The following is an 18,530-nucleotide window of genomic DNA, read 5'->3' as shown; positions in this document are numbered from 1 at the left end:
AAAAGCATGCAGGTTAGGTCTCACTATTGTACATATACAGGGTGTCCCAAAAATGTCTTGCAATCCGGAAATGGCGGGTTCCTCAGATCATTTGAAGCAACTTTTTCCTTTACAAAAATTTTCTCCGAGGCTTCGTTTACGAGTTATTAACGAAAAACAGTGACCAATAAGAATCGAGTATGGCTGACGCGAGGCAGCCCAGCCAACCAGCGCACGAAGCCCAGTTCCGCTCATTGGCTCGGTCGCCTCGCGCCAGCCGAGCTCGCCTCTCATTGGTCACTGTTTTTCGTTAATAACTCGTTAACGCTGCCTCGGAGAAAATTTTTGTAAAGGAAGAAGTTGCTTCAAATGACCTGAGGAACCCGCCACTTTCGGATTGCGAGACATTTTTGGGACACCCAAAAAATTCAACCATTAGTCAGTGATTTTGAATGATCATATTTTATTCCGCGCGACGTCAGAGTGAACAGTCATGTATCTTTGTTTCGCAGGATTCTGGGAATTTCTATACACGCGTTATACACACATCGCGTCTAGTAGTATGTATGGTCTAAGGCCGGACCGATTGTTGTTTACCGATCTTGGTTCTCCGTTTTCCATGGTTCAGCTAAATAAGGCAAGGGCGGAACAAGTATTTCGGTGGAAAGTGTATGGGGGGGCGGCAGAGTGAGATACGAAGGAGGCATTGAACTGATTCTCATTGTTGAGTTTTTTCAAGTATTATTTAAATAAATAAAAGGAATAAAAATGTCCTATGAAACAAGTAAGTGACGCTCAACGTTTTTGACAGCTTTTAACATCGGCGAGTCAATTTATTACTGTTTTTTTAACATGAACATCGTGTCTTTCAACTTTCCGGTTGCTTATCTCAAGCCAAATCATAACACTTCAAATGCATCGATGATTTATGTGCAATGTGTCAAGATGGATTAAATGTATTACATTTGTTAACCCAGGTCGTATTTGGCCACGTATGCAAGTTCATCGTACCGATCATTCCGTTGCATTTATTTTTTTATTTTGTAATGCGGTATTATTTGCGCCTCGCTACCTGGCGATTCATTCGGTTCGGCTTTATACTTATCGCTTATCTCCTTTTTTTTCTCTGTCTGAATGACGATTCGTTGAACAGTTAAGATAATTGACACTTGTCCGATCCAAGTCTATGAAATATTTCCGTTCAGTGAAAATAAATGCGAGATAAATGAATTTAATTTAAAATTGCGAACAATGCCTAGATTTGAATTTTTACATTTAAATTATAGATACCACTACAACGTTAGCGGTACAATAAAAATATGTTTATTATGCAATGTATTACAATTATAGCGGTTTGCAATATGTATAACATTATTAAATAAAATTTATTAGTAAAATTTTCAATAAACCATTAAGATAGTATCATCATCATCATAATTTTAGATCAAGATATAGTTTGCATGCTTGAAATAATTTCCAATATTGCATGTTGGACCTATGCCAATGTATCACGGAAGTGCATAATTTTAGTTCCAGTTGGAAGATATAGTAATCTACTGTAGAATTTACTTTTACAATTTTACATATAATGAAGAATTAAACGGTATAGAGAAGTTATTTTTCCACATGTTATTATGTCAATAATAATACATAATAATACACAATAATATTATTTGCGAAAGCTAGTTTAATTTGTTATCAATGATTTCAATACATGTATACATTTATATTTACAGAATACATTTTTGCTACATTGCCCAGGACTCAAAGAGGACAACCCCTTGTCTTAGGTGCTGATCCTAAAGGGAAGAACTTTTTGTACACTAATGGTAATAGTGTTATCATTCGAAATATTGATGTAAGTATATTAATTCTTCATTCGAGTCTATGGAAAAATATTGAAGTAAATAATAATTTTAATATCTTGTTATTTTATAGAATCCAGCCATTGCAGATATTTATACTGAACATTCTTGTCCAGTTAATGTTGCAAAGTATTCTCCCAGCGGATTCTACATAGCATCAGGAGGTATATCAAATTTTAAAGATACAATTTTACCTATCGCAATGTATATATGGAATTCAATTAATAAATATATTTACTTTGTTACTACAGACCAGTCTGGCAAAGTACGTATTTGGGATACCGTTAACAAAGAACATATTTTAAAAAACGAGTTCCATCCCATTGGAGGACCCATTAAAGATATAGCATGGTCACCTGATAATCAACGTATGGTGGTAGTCGGAGAAGGAAGGGAGAGGTAAATAACAGGATATTTATCCAATGTAGTTCCGAATTTAGTAATAAATTATTCTTTCTACGTAACTTTAGATTTGGTCACGTATTTATGGCGGAAACCGGTACATCTGTAGGTGAAATTTCGGGCCAGAGCAAGCCCATTAACTCTTGCGACTTCAGACCTGCAAGACCATTTAGACTGATCACTGGAAGCGAGGACAATACTATTGCCGTTTTCGAAGGACCCCCATTTAAGTTTAAGTACGTACATTTGAAAGAGAAACGTCTATGTTTACGCCTTTTATTTAATAAGACAAACCAAGTTTATCTGTTGTTTGTTGTAGAATGACCAAGCAGGAACACACTAGGTTTGTTCAAGCTGTCCGTTACTCGCCTAACGGCAATCTGTTCGCGTCTGCAGGATTTGACGGGAAAGTATTTATTTATGATGGCACAACTTCAGATTTAGTTGGAGAAGTCGGATCCCCGGCTCATCAAGGCGGTGTATATGGAGTAAGCATGTCAAATGTTCTTCATTATGTTTATTGCTAATAAAATTAGTGAATCAACGATGCCTAGTAAAAGTAATATTTAGCCTATTATTTATCGGTTTACTATAATTCCGTAGGTAGCTTGGAAACCTGATGGCACGCAATTACTGACTGCTTCCGGAGATAAGACATGCAAACTGTGGGATGTGGAAACTCGTTCACTGATTAGCGAATTCAATATGGGACCAGCAGTTGATGATCAACAGGTATAATAGCGCAATAAATTTAATTGTTATCTCAAGTCGAATGTTAAAGCTTTTTCCTTAAATCTGCATCCTGCTTATTTTAGGTGAGCTGTTTATGGCAAGGAAATAATTTGCTGACTGTATCGTTAAGCGGATTTATCAATTATCTTGATGTCGACAATCCTGAAAAGCCAATTAGAATAATCAAGGTAACACGGTATGATCTATTTAGTGGTAATACTTTATCAAGAATAAGTTTGACGTTGTTACAATTTTTAGGGTCATAATAAACCAATAACAGTATTAACGTTGAGTCCTGATAGAAGTACAATTTACACTGGATCTCATGACGGATACATTACCAATTGGAACGCAAATACAGGAGAGAATGATCGCATTCAGGGCCACGGCCATGGGAATCAGATCAATGGAATGAAAGCCGCGAAGAATTTGCTTTACACTGCTGGTATCGATGATACCTTGAGGACGGTGGAAATCGATGCGAACACTTATACAGACACATCTGTTGTTAAGCTGGACAGCCAACCGCGAGGTCTAGATATTTATAACGATATTGTTGTAATTGCTACAATTAGGCAGGTAAAGATTATTTTATAATTTCATTAGAATTGAAATATTTTGCACTTGTGCATCTTTAGAGATAACGATGATTCTATTTTTAGATCACTGTTACTCAAGATGGCCGGAAGGTATCAAGTGTACCTATTGATTACGAACCTTCCTGCGTGTCAATTAATCAAGAGAATGGTGACATAGCTATAGGAGCTACATCAGACAATACAGTACGCCGATTAGTTCTTATACTATATTTCAATTACGTTTATTATTTTCAATTGAATGCCTTGGCTCTATTACGTAATTTTCAGGTTCATATTTATACATTATCAGGCACGAGTCTAACTCCTAAAACTGAATTGGAACATTTGGGTCCAGTCACAGATGCGTCATACAGTCCGGATAGCAAATATTTGGTAGCTTGCGACGCAAACAGAAAAGTGATTCTTTATGTTGTCCCGGAGTACAAGGTAAAAACATTTCCAGTATTTAAAGAAATTGCAGAAACTAAAATTTACGCTATTCATGTACAGCTTCAAAGTAAAATATTAACCGCTTCTCAAATATGTCATTACATATTCAGTGCTTACATTCTTAGTGGTGTAAATTCATATTCCACGCTTCTAATGTACGTAGTGCGATTAATATCTATTATGGGCGAAACATATATGTAAAACGCTAGTACGTCTATGTCTTACATACAAATTTGTTTGTAATAATTGCTCTTCCTAAACGCTTGTGGGAATCTTAGAGGGTGAGTAGATCTTTAGCTTCGATCTTACTGCTGCACTGGCAACGTTGCTGTCACAAATATTATTTGACAAATTATATTTTTCTAGCTCGCGCACAATAGGGAATGGGGTTTCCACAACGCAAGAGTGAATTCTGTAGCGTGGTCTCCTGACTCGGATATGGTCGCCAGTGGTAGCCTGGATACAACGATCATTATTTGGAGCGTTGCAAATCCGGCAAAGCATACCATTATTAAAAGTAAGTGTATTTGGTATTTCGTTTTCTATGTTCTGATGTTATATGCAATAGAAAAATGAATTTCTAACGGAATTATATTTATTTCAGATGCTCACCCACAAAGCCAAATAACGCGTTTAGTGTGGCTTGATGAAGAAACATTGATCTCAGTAGGGCAGGATTGCAATACTAAGATATGGCGTATAGAAAAGATTTAATTAATTTCACGTAATATTTATCTTATTTTTCGTTTCCTTTTTTCTTTGAAGAGCTTATCTTTGGATGCATTTTATTTATTTTGTAGTCAATGGATATTGTGTATTATTTTTTAATACGATCCTTAAATAAGATTAATCAGATTCTACTGTGATCTTTTTATATTCGATACATTTGAAAAGAATGATCAAAACGAGTGACACGTTACAAACAAAAGCCGCCGCCGCGATACTTTTTTACATTTTCATGCAGCGTCAATTATAAATAACATTTTTACACACTGTAATTATTTTTTAAATGTTTACAGCGTAACGATAAACACACGGTGTTGTTTGATTCTTCAATTTTTACTGGGTGATTGTAAAAAGAATTGATTGTGGAAGAAAAAAAAAGAAATCAAAAAACGGATATATTTATTGTCTACTCTGTCTTTATTAAAACAGCGTAACGATAACAAGAAAAACAGTAACAATTCGAACACTAAGGGTCTCGGAGGAACGCGATCACACTTTTAAATTATTTGTACACTTAAAAACAAAATAATTTAGGCATTATATAATTATATATAATTAATATATTAATATATACGTGTATATAATTATATATAATTAATATATTAACTTGCCCTATTCTTAATCAGTCTAGTACTGAATATCTCTTACAAAGATGAGGTACATAAGTTTTTATATTGAACCTTTCTTCTAAGTTCTCGCGATTAATAAAATATTCAACTTTTATATTCAACAACAATATTTACCTTGTCCATGGTTAACACAGTTAAGGTATTATATAAATCTGAAGAGTCTTTATATTGCTTTGTATGTTTTTTTTTTTAAATTCGTATAACTTAACGCTATATTGGATTTTTTCAACTAAATTGCGACAATGCGACTGTAATTAAGGGGAGTATACAACATATTTAAGGAAGTATTTTAAGAACTTTATAATAAAAATCAAAATACTTTCACAGCAATACCACCTTGATTGACAAATTTGGTATTCAAGAGAAAGAAATATCCTAATAAATAAATAACAAGAACCAGAATATTTGTATCATAATTTTCAATTTCAAAATTCAATTCTGTTTTTTTTTAGTTAATAAAATACTTAGACCTAAGTTGAGTAACACATCGTTAACTTATTTTTTTTTCCGTTTTTTTTTGAGAAAGATGTAACCTAAAATATAGGCATAATACAAATCAAGATATCTATAATAGTAATAGCTTCTATGGTTTCGGTGTACTATATCGTGAACGCTTTTGCGGTGATGCTACCGGATGTCTGTAAGAAACATGTTTCCTAAGCGCGTCACGTGATCTCGACACATGCGAACAGGCTGTACAACTATATGAACTATTACTATGAGTCTCCATGTGTACCCGCAAATTGTATTGATTACTTAATTGTTTTCCACAGATAAGGCAAGTAACACTAGATTTATTATAATTTTGAGACGTTCTACCACTGACGGAGCTTGTAAGAAATTTGAAATTTGCATCCCAAACAGGTGGTGGTTTCGTGTCTTCCACTGGTGTAATCTGATCGTCTAAAACCGGTGTACTTTCATCCATCCCGATGTCTGAATATCCTTGCTCTGTATACTTATTGGACGAAGCATTAGCAGAAGGAATACTGACTTTCTCTCTCTGATTTAACTTTGCATTAATAGAATAATAAGGCTTTGTTTTCACACAGTATGGTATACTTTCTTGGTCATTGAATGCCTCATCCGCGTGTTCTGTCGTTTCTGTTGCTAAAACTGTTTCTAAGGACTCGCTGCTCGTAGCACTGTCTTTGCTTTCTTTCTTTATCGGTGGTTCAGATAATGTTTTTTCTTGTAGTTGCATTGGTGGAGGCTGTACATATAAACCATTGTCGTGTCGTGAGTTTTTCTGTAAAGAAAAGAAAGACAAAATAATAGTAGTTACGGGAGCTAACAAATGATATTCATTTTTAATCAGAAATACTGATTATTTTCATTCATACGATTCTGCTCTTGTTTGTCAAATTTTCTGTTCTACCTAGCCTCTGAGATTCCTAAACATCTTTTGGCATTGGAAAATGTTCGCTTGTTCTTGATTTTAAGTATTCTGGAAAGTATTCTACACTTCACATGTACAATATACATTTCTGGATATAATCAAGTATAAATAATTGACTTCTTTAGCATGTTATTAAGTGTAAAAGATTCCATGCAGTCTTTTCCTCCCTTCTGATGAATGTAAGACTGTTAAATATGTATACATCGATTCTAAATTTTTGTTATAGCCACTCTTGACTAAAAAAAAAAAAAACAATAAGCATTATTGTATGTAATGCAATGTAGATATCGTGTAAAAAAGAATAAAAAAGAAAAGACTTAATTATTCTAAAGTATCTACCAAATGTTTAGTCATGTAGAGATTTTTGGAGAAAGCTATTTTAGATATACCTGTAAACTCATTCTATGGGGAAAGGTTCCATGGGATGCATCCACTTGCATTTAGTTGCAACACACACAACGACCTTGATCTCGTGGATATCGTTTATATTCATTATCGTTCCTTCGATGCACGTATGAACATAACATGTGTAGTAGGTAATTCCATCGTGAGGTACTTCTTGAGGAACGACAGTGAATGTATTTAAGTGACCTGAACAAAACAACACGATCATAGGGTAATATAAAGATTAAGAAAGGAAAAAGCGAATATGCAATTTGTTTTAGATAGTATTTTCTTATAATACTGTATAAAGGATGTGATTTTAATTTTTAAATGTCTGAGTATGTAATTAATGCACTTAATTAATATATTTCATGCAAATTATTCGATGTAGGAAACGTAGAAAGTGACGAAGTAGAGAAAATAAAAATATAAAGTGAAAATTTGTCTTTAAAAAAAAAATGTATATATTTAACAGCAATTTCAATTTTATATTACATTCAGAGATAATAAATAGCAAACAATTCTTGAATGATTTTATCTATTGATCGATAGAACCGCGTATAGAAATATTTTATAGAAATTTGAAAACATTGTTAAATATAGATGATACAGTATCTTAATACTATTGTTTATGTGTATTTTTAAAAATGTCTTTCTCTACTTTTGTGTACCAGATAACACAAGGAAATAACAGTTGTCAATCAGGAACTGCCAATATTTTTATAAGGCACTCAAAAAGATACATGCGTTGTTACTAATTTTGTACAAAACACACTGAGGCAAGCTTTATTGGACAATTAATAGTAGTTTATCAGATAATACTAAGTATCTATTGCTATCATAACTTAACACGTTTGAATGCAGTGAAAATACTGCTTATGAATTAACACAAAAATATATTCTTAATACTGTAATTGCTAAAAGGAGCAATAAAAATTATTTAATATTTATATTACGCTAGTTTGTACTTTACAAGAAATTAATTGCATAATATGTATACTTAAAATGCAATCATGCATTCCATGTGCAAAGCAGTAAAATGAGAGGTTTGGTAGAACAGTCATAGAAATAAAAAGAAACAGAGAAAAGGTATACCAGAGATATGCATTCAAATAAAACAATAGGGTATTAAGGAAATCTATAATATTAACTATAATACGAACTTACCAGTCTAAAATCTTTTGTGTAACCGTCGCTTTGTCTATTTATTATATTAATTAGTACACATATGAGATTTCTTACCCCAGCAATGTCTGCCAATCCACGAATATGTAATGTGTCTGCCATAGCCAAAAGTGCAGGCAATTGTTCTTGGTAAATATTCACCTCGCCGTTATACATAAACGTGACAAGTGCGCACAAATTTGCATATTCCATGCCTGGCAATACAATGACAGGATGTTGCAAAGAACTTAAATCCTAAAAGTTGATTTACATTGATATAATTTAATCTATAACATTCATTTCTACTGATACTTCTTTTCGCATTTAATATAATTCAAACATTCGTACTATGAATACCTTAAATAATTCTTTAAAATAGTAACTACAAGCTGAAAGTATAATTTTGTGTGCATGTATGTGCCTGCCACCTGCACTTAGCGTGACATCTGTTAAATAACCACCATCGAGCAATTTAGGAAGGGAGCTCAAGAGAGTATTTTGAAAATTATGCCACCGTAAACAAAATTGTTGACCCTCCATATTTCTGTGCTGTGAATCAAAATTTTACGGACCTTAAAATTTTGCTGACACCAAAATTAGCCATTACAATTAACAGAACTCTGCGTTATTCATTGTATAAAAATGTCTTCTGGTTGTAATTCATTCAATAATCTATTACCGCTCTACAAGTTCGAACAAAAATGTAGAGTAACAAATTGATAACGAATAAACTACTACCAATAAAATAAATATCTCTCGAGCATTAATAGATATCAAATAAAATGGATATAGAAATGTTGCTTCTCCGTATGATTTTTCGATCATAAATATACGTCGATGAAAATAACATCACAATGAAATTAGATTCTACGGTAACACTGCTACGAACAAGGTTATGTGCCTGGTGACTCTTGATAAAACGGCAAAAAAATTCGCCCTGTCCGAATCAGTCTATACGTGCCGGACGAAGGGATAGTTGCGTTACTGCTGGTGGAGCAGTTCAAGAGATAGACAATACTATTTATTTAATCAGGCTGCAGGTTCCAGCCAAGTCTATTATTGTACACTCGAGTATGGCTGGAGGAAAGGACAGGTATTAGCTCGCTATTTCATAGGGAATAGATTTCCATTTCTCCGTTCGTTGATCACTGCCCAGAAGTTCATCGAAACCGTAAAAACGAAATTGAATCTTCTGTGTCGCTTACCCTCACTTCAACAAATTCCGTTTGATAAATTCGACAAACGTATTCTTTATACGACACTTCACTTCCATCTGGCAAACCTCGCCATAATCATCCGTAACATAGAAAAAAAATACTGTTCAAGACTGCTCGACGTGCGATTGTATCTCCTGCTCTGGCCATTAGAGGGCTACGCGAACAACTTGTTTATTCTCGAATGTTCACCGCGTAATACGATCGTAAGTACACTTGCTCTTTTATTCAAACACTTGCGCTTTCGCGTTCTGACGTTAGCAGTCGACGCTACGAAAAATGATATTCTCATCTATCTGCAACAAAAATTTTATGGCCCGAATCACTTAAACCCGAAGACGTTCTATCTAATCGTTGGAATTATGTAGTCCTAAGTCCGTGTAATTGACATTGTTTAGATAGTTTTACCTGTGTCGTATTTCTAATCGTATTGTATTCCAAAAATTATAAAATTTATCAAGCCGGACGAGTAAAATATGAATTGTACATATTGTCGTCTTCTATTCGAATTTAAACAAACTAGTTATATATATGTATACATATGAAATATATATATATATATATATAACGAACACAAGCAAACAGTATTCATATTCTGTACATGTATATATCTATGTATGTACATTGAATTGCTGACGGTGTACAATCTCCGTACATACATATGTACATGTGCATTTCAAGATCTTCCCGAGATGGCGTTGGGGTATCTGTTTGTTGCGATTGTTGTGAACATTATCAGAGCTTACCATGGTTTATCGGTGCGCGCCGTTTAACCAGTATCTATTGTATTTTAATCAAACATCGCGATAAAACATCGCTCACGTTGCTCTACGTAAACATCTAAACAAAATGTAGTATTTAAGTACACAACTTTTTTCGAATGTAGAAAATGTCTGACACTCGTTCACGGGGACAAATATGGTTTCGTATACTGTTCGCAATCGTATTCATCTTCCCGCTGATTAACAGTGATGATAGAAAACAGTTGACATTTTGCAACCAGAAATCGTTTCGAAGGTAAATAATCATCAATTACTTTGCGTATCTATGATAATTGCGCATCATTTAACGGTACTTTATTCCGACATACATACATCTTTCATTGGACCTCACGTATCTACAATTTTATTAGTATTATTTAATTTTGAATGACTCTTATCATTAGATTACGAATGTTCATATAAATATATGTTTATGTAGGTTAATAAAATAAATTGAATGAACACCGATCGTTCCAGTGAATGTTTTTATCGAATCAAAAACAAAATGAAATTTCAATTATATTTTCTCAAAGTTTCTGTATCATTTTTTGTAAGCTAGTTATCACAATTTAATTGCACGAACATACAAATATAAAGGTAAATGCAATAATTAGAGCAGAAGAACATACGTGTACTACAGAAGTTATGTAACTTTAAAATTATATTGTTTCAAGATTATTATCTTATTCGCCATTCGAGCCATTCAAACGAATTATATATTTTTCATATCAAGTGAATCTAGAAGTGATGCAAGCATCAATTATGTTATATTAATTGTGATCAAATATATATATGTTTTTCAGTTTACTTTTTGTAAGTACATTAGATGGAAAAATATCTGCTTTGGATGCAAGCAATTCAGGAAAGAAGCAATGGACTATAGATTTTAATGAAGGACCTATGTTATCATCTAACATTCATTGTAGAGAAGTATATACATATATATAATATATATGTTAAATATTTTTATAAATACATTTGAAATTTGTATCTATTTCTTATCATTCTATTATTGTTTCTAGTTCAATGATAATGGAAAAACAGTTTATTTCATACCATCTTTAAGTGGAGGATTATATAAATTAGATGAGGAATATTTAGAAGCAGTACCTGTGTCTGCAGCACAGTTAATACAATCATCTTACCGTTACTCTGATGATTTAGTACTTTCTGGTGGCAGAGAAGTAAAATCCTATGGTAAATGTTTAAATTATATGTCCGTTAAATAAATGACAGAATTAAGTTTTGTATGGTATTTCAAAGTAATTTCACAATCCTAAATTAGAATTTGTTTGCAACAGGAGTTTCGAGTACAACTGGAAATATATTATACGAGTGTGGAATTAATGGTTGCACTAATAACACCGGAGAGGGATCATACATTGAACAAGATGTGCTTGTTGTTCAACGGTTTCAGCAGACAGTAAGAGCAGTTGAACCACGTACTGGTTATGAAAGGTAAAATTGTAATTTCGATAAATTTCGATTATTGTTGATCACATAAATTCTGTATAAAAACGTGTATATTGAAATAGATGGAACTTCAGTGTTGGCCAACATGAGTTAGTGCTGGTTCCTAATTCCGACACATATTGCCAAAATGAAGTTGAAGCTCATATTAGGGATATTGAAATTAAAGTTGTTGTACCTGACGGTTTGATCTGGGCCATTAATAGAAATAATCCTAAGGTTATACTGTGGCAATACAAGGTGAGTTTTATATCGAACATAGATAATTCTGGTATAATAGGAAAATAAAGTCCAATTTAAAAATGTCGTACTAATTATTTGTATTTATATTTTGCTAGTTTGAATCTCCAATTGTTACTATATGGCGTGAACATTCAAATGCAGACAATGGGCATAAATATTTAAAAGAAATTAATTTATTTGATAGTATGCAGTGGCCTTGGGGCACAGAATTCTCAGTTAGTCCAGGAATTTATTTGGGTAAACATGGTAGACAATTATACGTACAAGAAAACGCAGAATTGCATAAATCATTGGAACAATCCTTATCGTACATACAATCTTCAAAATATCCATTACAGCTGTATCCTGCTATTGGTATGAAACTGTGTTTTCAGATTGCTCTAAAGAATATGATTACTTTATCATTTCTCGGTATGGATGTGCAGTAAAATGTTATTTATTTTAGGTGATGTCATTGTAAAAACCGTTCCAGTTGATGAAGACAATAATGAGGATAACAAAGCTTTGGTCGAGATAAATGGTGCCAAAAGTACCACTGCGTTGTCGGAATACGTAAAGGGTATAATAATTTCGAAAAATTTCTTACCAATAAATTGATAAGTTTCTTCCAGAATATTTTTTTCATGAACATTTGTTAACAGACGATGGATTTTACTTGTATTCAAAAGATCAGCTACAACTGGAAAATGACAAACAGTGTAATCGTACCACTTCGAACTCAACAATTATCGAAGAAGATGAAAAGCCGTTTATATTTAATAACACCAACAGAGATGACGATGACACTCCTGTGCAAGTTATAATTGTTTCATTGTGGTATTGGTGGTATGTATAATTAAGATAAGAAGCCTAAAATACCAACTTATAATAGAAACTTTATTTCTCTTTTAACAGGAAAGAAGTTTTGATCATTTCGATCACCACCGCAATTCTCCTGAATTTTATGTTGACACAACGACTGTTGAATGCTACCACTGTCGCCAAGGATGCAGTACTTCCGGTAGTAGAAATGTATTTAATTTTATGTAACATGTAAATTTCTTGATCGAAGTATCGATTTTATATATTTTTGCAGCCCTTAATAGTCGAAAGACACATCGAGACAAACATAATAAGTAATCCTCAAATGATCAACGATAAGGAAAACAACGATAGTTTTACATCACGTTATTTAACAGATTTTGAGCCTGTGAATTGTTTGGGAAAAGGAGGATACGGTGTTGTCTTTGAAGCAAAGAATAAAATAGATGATTGCAATTATGCTATAAAGAGAATCGCTCTACCGAATAGGTTGGCTGCTGTGTTTCACAAATTATCGCTTTTTTATGATACTCCTTTATTACTTAATTTTATTTACAGTCAGTCCTCGAGAGAACGAGTAATGCGAGAAGTGAAAGCTTTGGCCAAATTGGATCATCAGAATATTGTGAGATATTTTAATGCATGGTTAGAATGTCCGCCTATAGGTTGGCAAGAGAAACACGATCCCGAGTGGATGAACAGAATCGTGTTACCGAGTTTTGAATTTATTTCCGATGAAACTTCTACCAGAGCGAAAGTCAATAATTCTGTGTGCATTAATGTTACTCAAACCGATCAGTCTTCGGTAGAAAGTGTGTCCGAAGCGTACGATGCTCTAAATCGCTTTGATTCGGACGAAGATTCTTTTATTGTTTTCGAAAAATCTCATTCACGCGAGCCAAACGACAGTATAATTGATATTACCAAATGCAGTACCGAAAGTTCGAACGTGTCACTTTCAACCGACGTGGACGAAGAAATATTGCCGAAGATTAACGATTGTACATGTTCGCAGAGCATTGTGTTCGAAAATATTGAAAGTAACGATCGCTCGGAGAAAGAAGAGAAAAAAAAGCGGCAAAGATCGTTCTCTCTAGATTTGAATAACAAGACGAATACTCGTAAGTCTCCGAAAATGTTTCTTTATATACAAATGCAATTGTGCCAAAGGCTAAGCCTCAGGGAATGGTTGAAAAATCAATCGATGCGGGATTGTCGTAGGATATTAAATATATTTCAGCAAATTGTTGAAGCTGTAGAATATGTTCATCTACAAGGACTCATTCATCGCGACTTGAAGGTAATATTTAAAATTATTTATTGTTCGATCAAATGGTATTTTTTTAGTTTATAATACAAAGATTTGATGTATTTTACTACACACATTTCAGCCGTCAAATATATTCTTCTCTTTTGATAATAAAATAAAAGTGGGCGATTTTGGTCTCGTCACGGCGATGACAGAAGGATATGGTGAAGTTCATACACCCACTACAGAGAATGAGAGTGTATCGTTGAAAAACAATTTACATACCGCGAATGTTGGTACCCACCTCTACATGTCTCCAGAACAAATAAATGGACTAGGATATAATTATAAAGTTGATATCTATTCCTTGGGAATAATTTTGTTTGAACTCTTCATTCCTTTTGCCACCGAAATGGAAAGAGTAACGGCTCTGATGAATTTAAGAAAATCGATATTTCCAAAAGACTTCGATATTGATCATCCAGCTGAGGCAAGGAAATAAACTACATATTTATTTATCGCGTGCTTTAATCGAGTTGAACTGATTGGAAACCCTTTCTTTTCAGTACGAGTTACTTAAAATTATGCTGGATGAAAATCCTAACAATAGACCGACAACGTTAGGCATTAAGGCAAAGCCACCATTACTGAATTACGAGATAGCCAACGGGCTGGCAGTAAATGCAGATATGAGATGGCATTTTGAATTACCCCAGATTTCAAGACATTCCTCTGTGACCAATAGTAGTAGTGGCGAACCTTGGGAAAATATCACTTGAGTAATTATGGATCAGTTTGAAAGACGTATCATGAAAGACACACACAGGAATGCATTTTATTTATTTCAGTCATTTATATTACATTGCATGGAGCCACTGCAACAGTTACAAATTGTAACATACTACCGCATAATAAGAGAGTACTTGCTTAAAACGTTGTATCGTGAAACAGCATTTACTCATAATTATTAAACGAAGCAATATGTACAGGGTGTCTCGGTAACTCTGTTAAATTTTTAGTAACTCTCTAAATTTTTTGACATGGACACGCGTAATGAAATAACTACAACAGGGAGATCAACAATGAAAGATTTATTGTAATAAATGTTCAAAATTATTCAATTATGTTCAAATTTAAAAGTTACATTGTCTTTCAGTAGAGTTATCTTGAACATAAGTATCGAAGAAATTGTTAACTACAGTTCATTTTATTGCTAAATGATTAATTCTTATAATATAAAATTTTGTTTTGCACCACCTAATTGTAAATATAAGCTGCCATCGTTGTCAAGCGATATTTATATAAATATATTTTTTAAAATTTTAATTCGTGTTACCTTAAATATTTTTGTACTAGAACCATCTTATTTTATATTATTGTAACCTTAGAAATTTGACTCTTTTGAGTATGCTGTTAAAAACGATTATACATTTACTGTTAAAGTCAAAATTAACATAAATCTATTTTATAGAAGGAAACATTAAATATAAGTATTTTATTGAGCCACTTAAAGAGTACGATTATTTTTTAATATATACATGTTTTTAATCATAGTTATTTTAATCGTTTAATTGTCATCTATAATTCCTGACGCTACGTCATTAGCGGCTTCTTGGCTACCTAGTAAAGTTATTCCATCCTTAGAGTGAACAAAATTTAGAATAGTAGTTGGATCATCGTTAAATATTTTCGGAAGTCTATAAAAGCCGTGCCTAAAAATTACATTCCTATTAAATTTAAAGAATACAAGTATCATCTTTATTTTCATAGATTAAGAAATATTACCCATTTTTAATCTCTTGTATTATTTCTAATATCGTCCATAGTACGATAAACATGAAACATACGAATATAATTCCACAGATAAAACACCATTCTTTCCAAAATAAATTTTTCGACTCTGTGAATAAAAATTTGTATAAATATTTTTTAAAATCAATGTTTCCACTAAATTCAGTAGAACAAGTAATATCACATTTACCTGTATTTTTATCTATTACAGTAATTCCAAATGTGAAAGAAGCTCGATCTAAGGTTGTATAAGATTTGTTTTTGTAGCGGTGAATATGACAAGAGTAAAAGTTTTCAACATCTTCTCTGGAAATATAACTTGCAATAGTGATGGTACTGACACGACCATTATCTTTCAAGTGAAAAAAGTCACTGGACAACGAAGAATAAATTGTTACAGAAAGATCTACGAAATAGGTATCGAATTGCTTTACCTATTTCCATAGGACTGCAATAATTTGTCCATTAATAACCATACAACGTATGTTCTTTTAGAAGGTGCAAGATATCCTTTCTCACGGGGTATTTTATCATAGAAACATGATAACTCAAGTTCTTGACCTATTAAGAGGGGAATTTCTTCATAGTAATCTATAAATTATAACAAAATTTAAAATATATATTACATACAACGTAGATATAATCGATTAATAATTATTACCGGATAAACTAATAGTGCGGCTTATGTAACTTTTACTGGTCGTTTCTAAAACTGGTAACGATAACAGATCTATTTGATTTCCATCTATATTAAGATGTCCAAGCGTAAAGCTCATTTGTGGTATATCTGCACATTTAGGACATATCTTCTCCTATTGTGAAATCTATCGTGATGATCCTATAAGAATCTGATCTCTTAATCTCTGTAAAACATTTACCCGTATTTCGTCGCGTATAGCTCCTATGAATATACTAGTTGCAACTGTAATCATCCTTTCCGAAATTAAAGGTACATATCTTTTCTCATTTCCATTAATTTGCATGTATAATTTTTTACCATCTTGTACCAGCATTACTTCGAACCATTCTCCTATTGAAATGTGTTCTGTACTTTCAGTTGCAACATGAGTCGCTCCCTGATGAAATCTAAGTTTAACTCTTCCCTCTTCTAGCAATAGTAGGATGTACTTATTGGATAAATCGTCTGGTATGATTGTCACAACGCCATTTATATTTTCTACTTTTATCGCCATTGTGATCTGCATTACAGTATTTAAGCATTATTACTTAAGCTAAACTTTACGAAATTGTCCTTACTTGCCAAGATTCCATATCCTTTGGGCATGGAACTGTAACCGATTCTGTTAAACCAACAGATATGAAAGCTTCCTCGTCATCTCCCAATGAATATTGTACGTTAATAATATTCGAAGGAACAATTTTATGCTTTCGATCGTGTTTATCCTAAATTACATTGTATATTTTAAAAATATTAAATTATTCAAGATATAATCCGCCAACGATAATTACTACACCTTTGGTATAGAAAGTAGGATAGATTCGAAGTTAATAATTATTTCTTGAATTTGACCTTGAAATACTTCTCCAACTTTCATAATATGATCCAAATTATACGATGTCGGAATACATGAAAAAGTAGTAGCTTTGTGTAAACCATTGTTAACACGTAAAATACCGCGTGATCCACATATTACTGCAAACACTACATGCCATTCTCCAATCTATACAAAATCTTATATAAATTATAAAATATTAAATAATAGAAAAACATCTCTGACGTACTTCTATTTTATCTTCGTGAACTAAGCCCATTGTACAACCAGATATTTGAGACACGAGTACTACTTTTCCGTTATGCAACGATAATTTAACATAATTGCAGGATAATTCTCGGCAATTATTTTCATATCGATGAATGAGCACACCAAACGGTGTCAATGGTAAAAATCTTAAATACATATGAAGCAAACGTGAAGGTCTTCCATTTGTTGAATACAGAAGACTACTTTTCTCCATAAAATGCGCTACTTCGTGCGATTTAACTGTAAATTAAAATTGTTTTATTGCATCTAACAATATCATTTTGATTAACAGTATGCATACCAATGCATGGTTTACTGAAACATTGGCGAACTTCAGAAGCAGAACCAGAACATGGATCACCATTACCACTTGGAGATGGATTGTTACACATGCGATTTCTGAACTGTGTACCTATACCACAATTTGATGAACATGGTGTCCAATGTGTCCATGCTGACCATCGTCCATTTACTAATAAAAAAAGAATCCACAATTTTATAGAAAAAAATTTTTTTTTTTAATCTCATTTTTATACATTATGCTTTGTAGTTTTTACTTGAACAGTTGCTGATCGCACAAGCATTTATCTCCTTAATTGGACCTTTACATGATGTTTCCTGTGCATTTTGCATTTTTAAGCATGATCGTTTTCTTATTTTAATACCATTGCCACATTGTACACTGCATGTGTTCCAGTTGCTCCAATTAGTCCAAGTTCCCACTATTAAGATATCAGTTAATAGCAAAATGTTTATGTTATCCCTAAAGTCCATTCAATGTACTTGAGTGCTTTTTGCAATTAAATCCCACGCAGCTGTCCATTTCCAAGGCTGAATTGTTGCACATTAATTCAAGATGCGAAGGAACTGGACTGTTACAAATTCTTGTTCGATATTTTTTACCTCTTCCACATGCTGCAGTGCATGGTG

The 18,530-nt window shown here is 33.0% G+C and overlaps 4 protein-coding genes across 10 annotated transcripts; 2 read left to right on the top strand and 2 right to left on the bottom strand.

The window, feature by feature from the left end:
* The first annotated feature begins 603 nt into the window (after positions 1 to 603).
* On the top strand, positions 604 to 5,126 carry flr (actin-interacting protein 1 flr). Its single transcript, XM_033472563.2, has 13 exons — positions 604 to 763; positions 1,716 to 1,837; positions 1,918 to 2,008; positions 2,096 to 2,243; positions 2,315 to 2,482; positions 2,566 to 2,734; positions 2,850 to 2,978; positions 3,062 to 3,166; positions 3,237 to 3,557; positions 3,641 to 3,760; positions 3,845 to 4,003; positions 4,373 to 4,523; positions 4,611 to 5,126. The coding sequence occupies exons 1-13, from the start codon at positions 748 to 750 to the stop codon at positions 4,718 to 4,720; spliced, it is 1,809 nt and encodes a 602-aa protein (XP_033328454.1). The 5' UTR covers positions 604 to 747; the 3' UTR covers positions 4,721 to 5,126.
* A 4-nt stretch (positions 5,127 to 5,130) lies between these two features.
* Positions 5,131 to 9,649, bottom strand: LOC117221536 (uncharacterized). Of its 2 annotated transcripts, none has more exons than XM_033472564.2 (4): positions 9,514 to 9,649; positions 8,666 to 8,857; positions 8,387 to 8,563; positions 5,131 to 6,610 (listed from the first exon to the last, which is right to left on the bottom strand). In XM_033472564.2, the coding sequence occupies exons 2-4, from the start codon at positions 8,846 to 8,848 to the stop codon at positions 5,945 to 5,947; spliced, it is 1,026 nt and encodes a 341-aa protein (XP_033328455.1). In that variant the 5' UTR covers positions 8,849 to 8,857; positions 9,514 to 9,649; the 3' UTR covers positions 5,131 to 5,944. The 2 variants fall into 2 exon arrangements, with proteins under 2 accessions (XP_033328455.1, XP_033328456.1); XM_033472565.2 differs by lacking the exon at positions 9,514 to 9,649 and adding an exon at positions 9,198 to 9,326.
* On the top strand, positions 9,612 to 17,289 carry LOC117221534 (pancreatic eIF-2alpha kinase). 4 transcript variants are annotated; one of them, XR_013032646.1, is made up of 16 exons: positions 10,200 to 10,539; positions 11,087 to 11,213; positions 11,306 to 11,480; positions 11,585 to 11,741; positions 11,819 to 11,993; positions 12,092 to 12,350; positions 12,442 to 12,555; positions 12,638 to 12,821; positions 12,891 to 12,996; positions 13,072 to 13,286; positions 13,356 to 14,097; positions 14,189 to 14,536; positions 14,613 to 14,825; positions 16,049 to 16,254; positions 16,333 to 16,786; positions 16,895 to 17,289. XR_013032646.1 is itself a non-coding variant. In XM_076518548.1 (14 exons), the coding sequence occupies exons 2-14, from the start codon at positions 10,412 to 10,414 to the stop codon at positions 14,823 to 14,825; spliced, it is 2,943 nt and encodes a 980-aa protein (XP_076374663.1). In that variant the 5' UTR covers positions 9,612 to 9,728; positions 10,409 to 10,411; the 3' UTR covers positions 14,826 to 15,372. The 4 variants fall into 4 exon arrangements, 3 of the variants coding, with proteins under 3 accessions (XP_076374663.1, XP_076374656.1, XP_076374643.1); XM_076518548.1 differs by lacking the exons at positions 16,049 to 16,254; positions 16,333 to 16,786; positions 16,895 to 17,289 and adding an exon at positions 9,612 to 9,728 and having other exon boundaries at positions 10,409 to 10,539; positions 14,613 to 15,372; XM_076518541.1 differs by having other exon boundaries at positions 16,049 to 17,289.
* LOC143258787 (uncharacterized) lies at positions 15,510 to 18,134 on the bottom strand. 3 transcript variants are annotated; one of them, XM_076518553.1, is made up of 10 exons: positions 17,902 to 18,134; positions 17,581 to 17,840; positions 17,313 to 17,519; positions 17,095 to 17,241; positions 16,716 to 17,036; positions 16,499 to 16,649; positions 16,272 to 16,428; positions 16,028 to 16,209; positions 15,832 to 15,946; positions 15,510 to 15,758 (listed from the first exon to the last, which is right to left on the bottom strand). In XM_076518553.1, the coding sequence occupies exons 1-10, from the start codon at positions 17,990 to 17,992 to the stop codon at positions 15,614 to 15,616; spliced, it is 1,776 nt and encodes a 591-aa protein (XP_076374668.1). In that variant the 5' UTR covers positions 17,993 to 18,134; the 3' UTR covers positions 15,510 to 15,613. The 3 variants fall into 3 exon arrangements, with proteins under 3 accessions (XP_076374668.1, XP_076374676.1, XP_076374677.1); XM_076518561.1 differs by having other exon boundaries at positions 16,028 to 16,143; positions 17,902 to 18,132; XM_076518562.1 differs by lacking the exon at positions 17,902 to 18,134 and having other exon boundaries at positions 17,313 to 17,530; positions 17,581 to 17,693.
* Between the last annotated feature and the right edge of the window lie 396 nt (positions 18,135 to 18,530).

This window comes from Megalopta genalis, chromosome 1, assembly GCF_051020955.1.
Source record: "Megalopta genalis isolate 19385.01 chromosome 1, iyMegGena1_principal, whole genome shotgun sequence".
NCBI lineage: Eukaryota > Metazoa > Arthropoda > Insecta > Hymenoptera > Halictidae > Megalopta > Megalopta genalis.
Note: the sequence above shows the minus strand (reverse complement) of the source record. Positions and strands in the feature narration are given on the sequence as shown.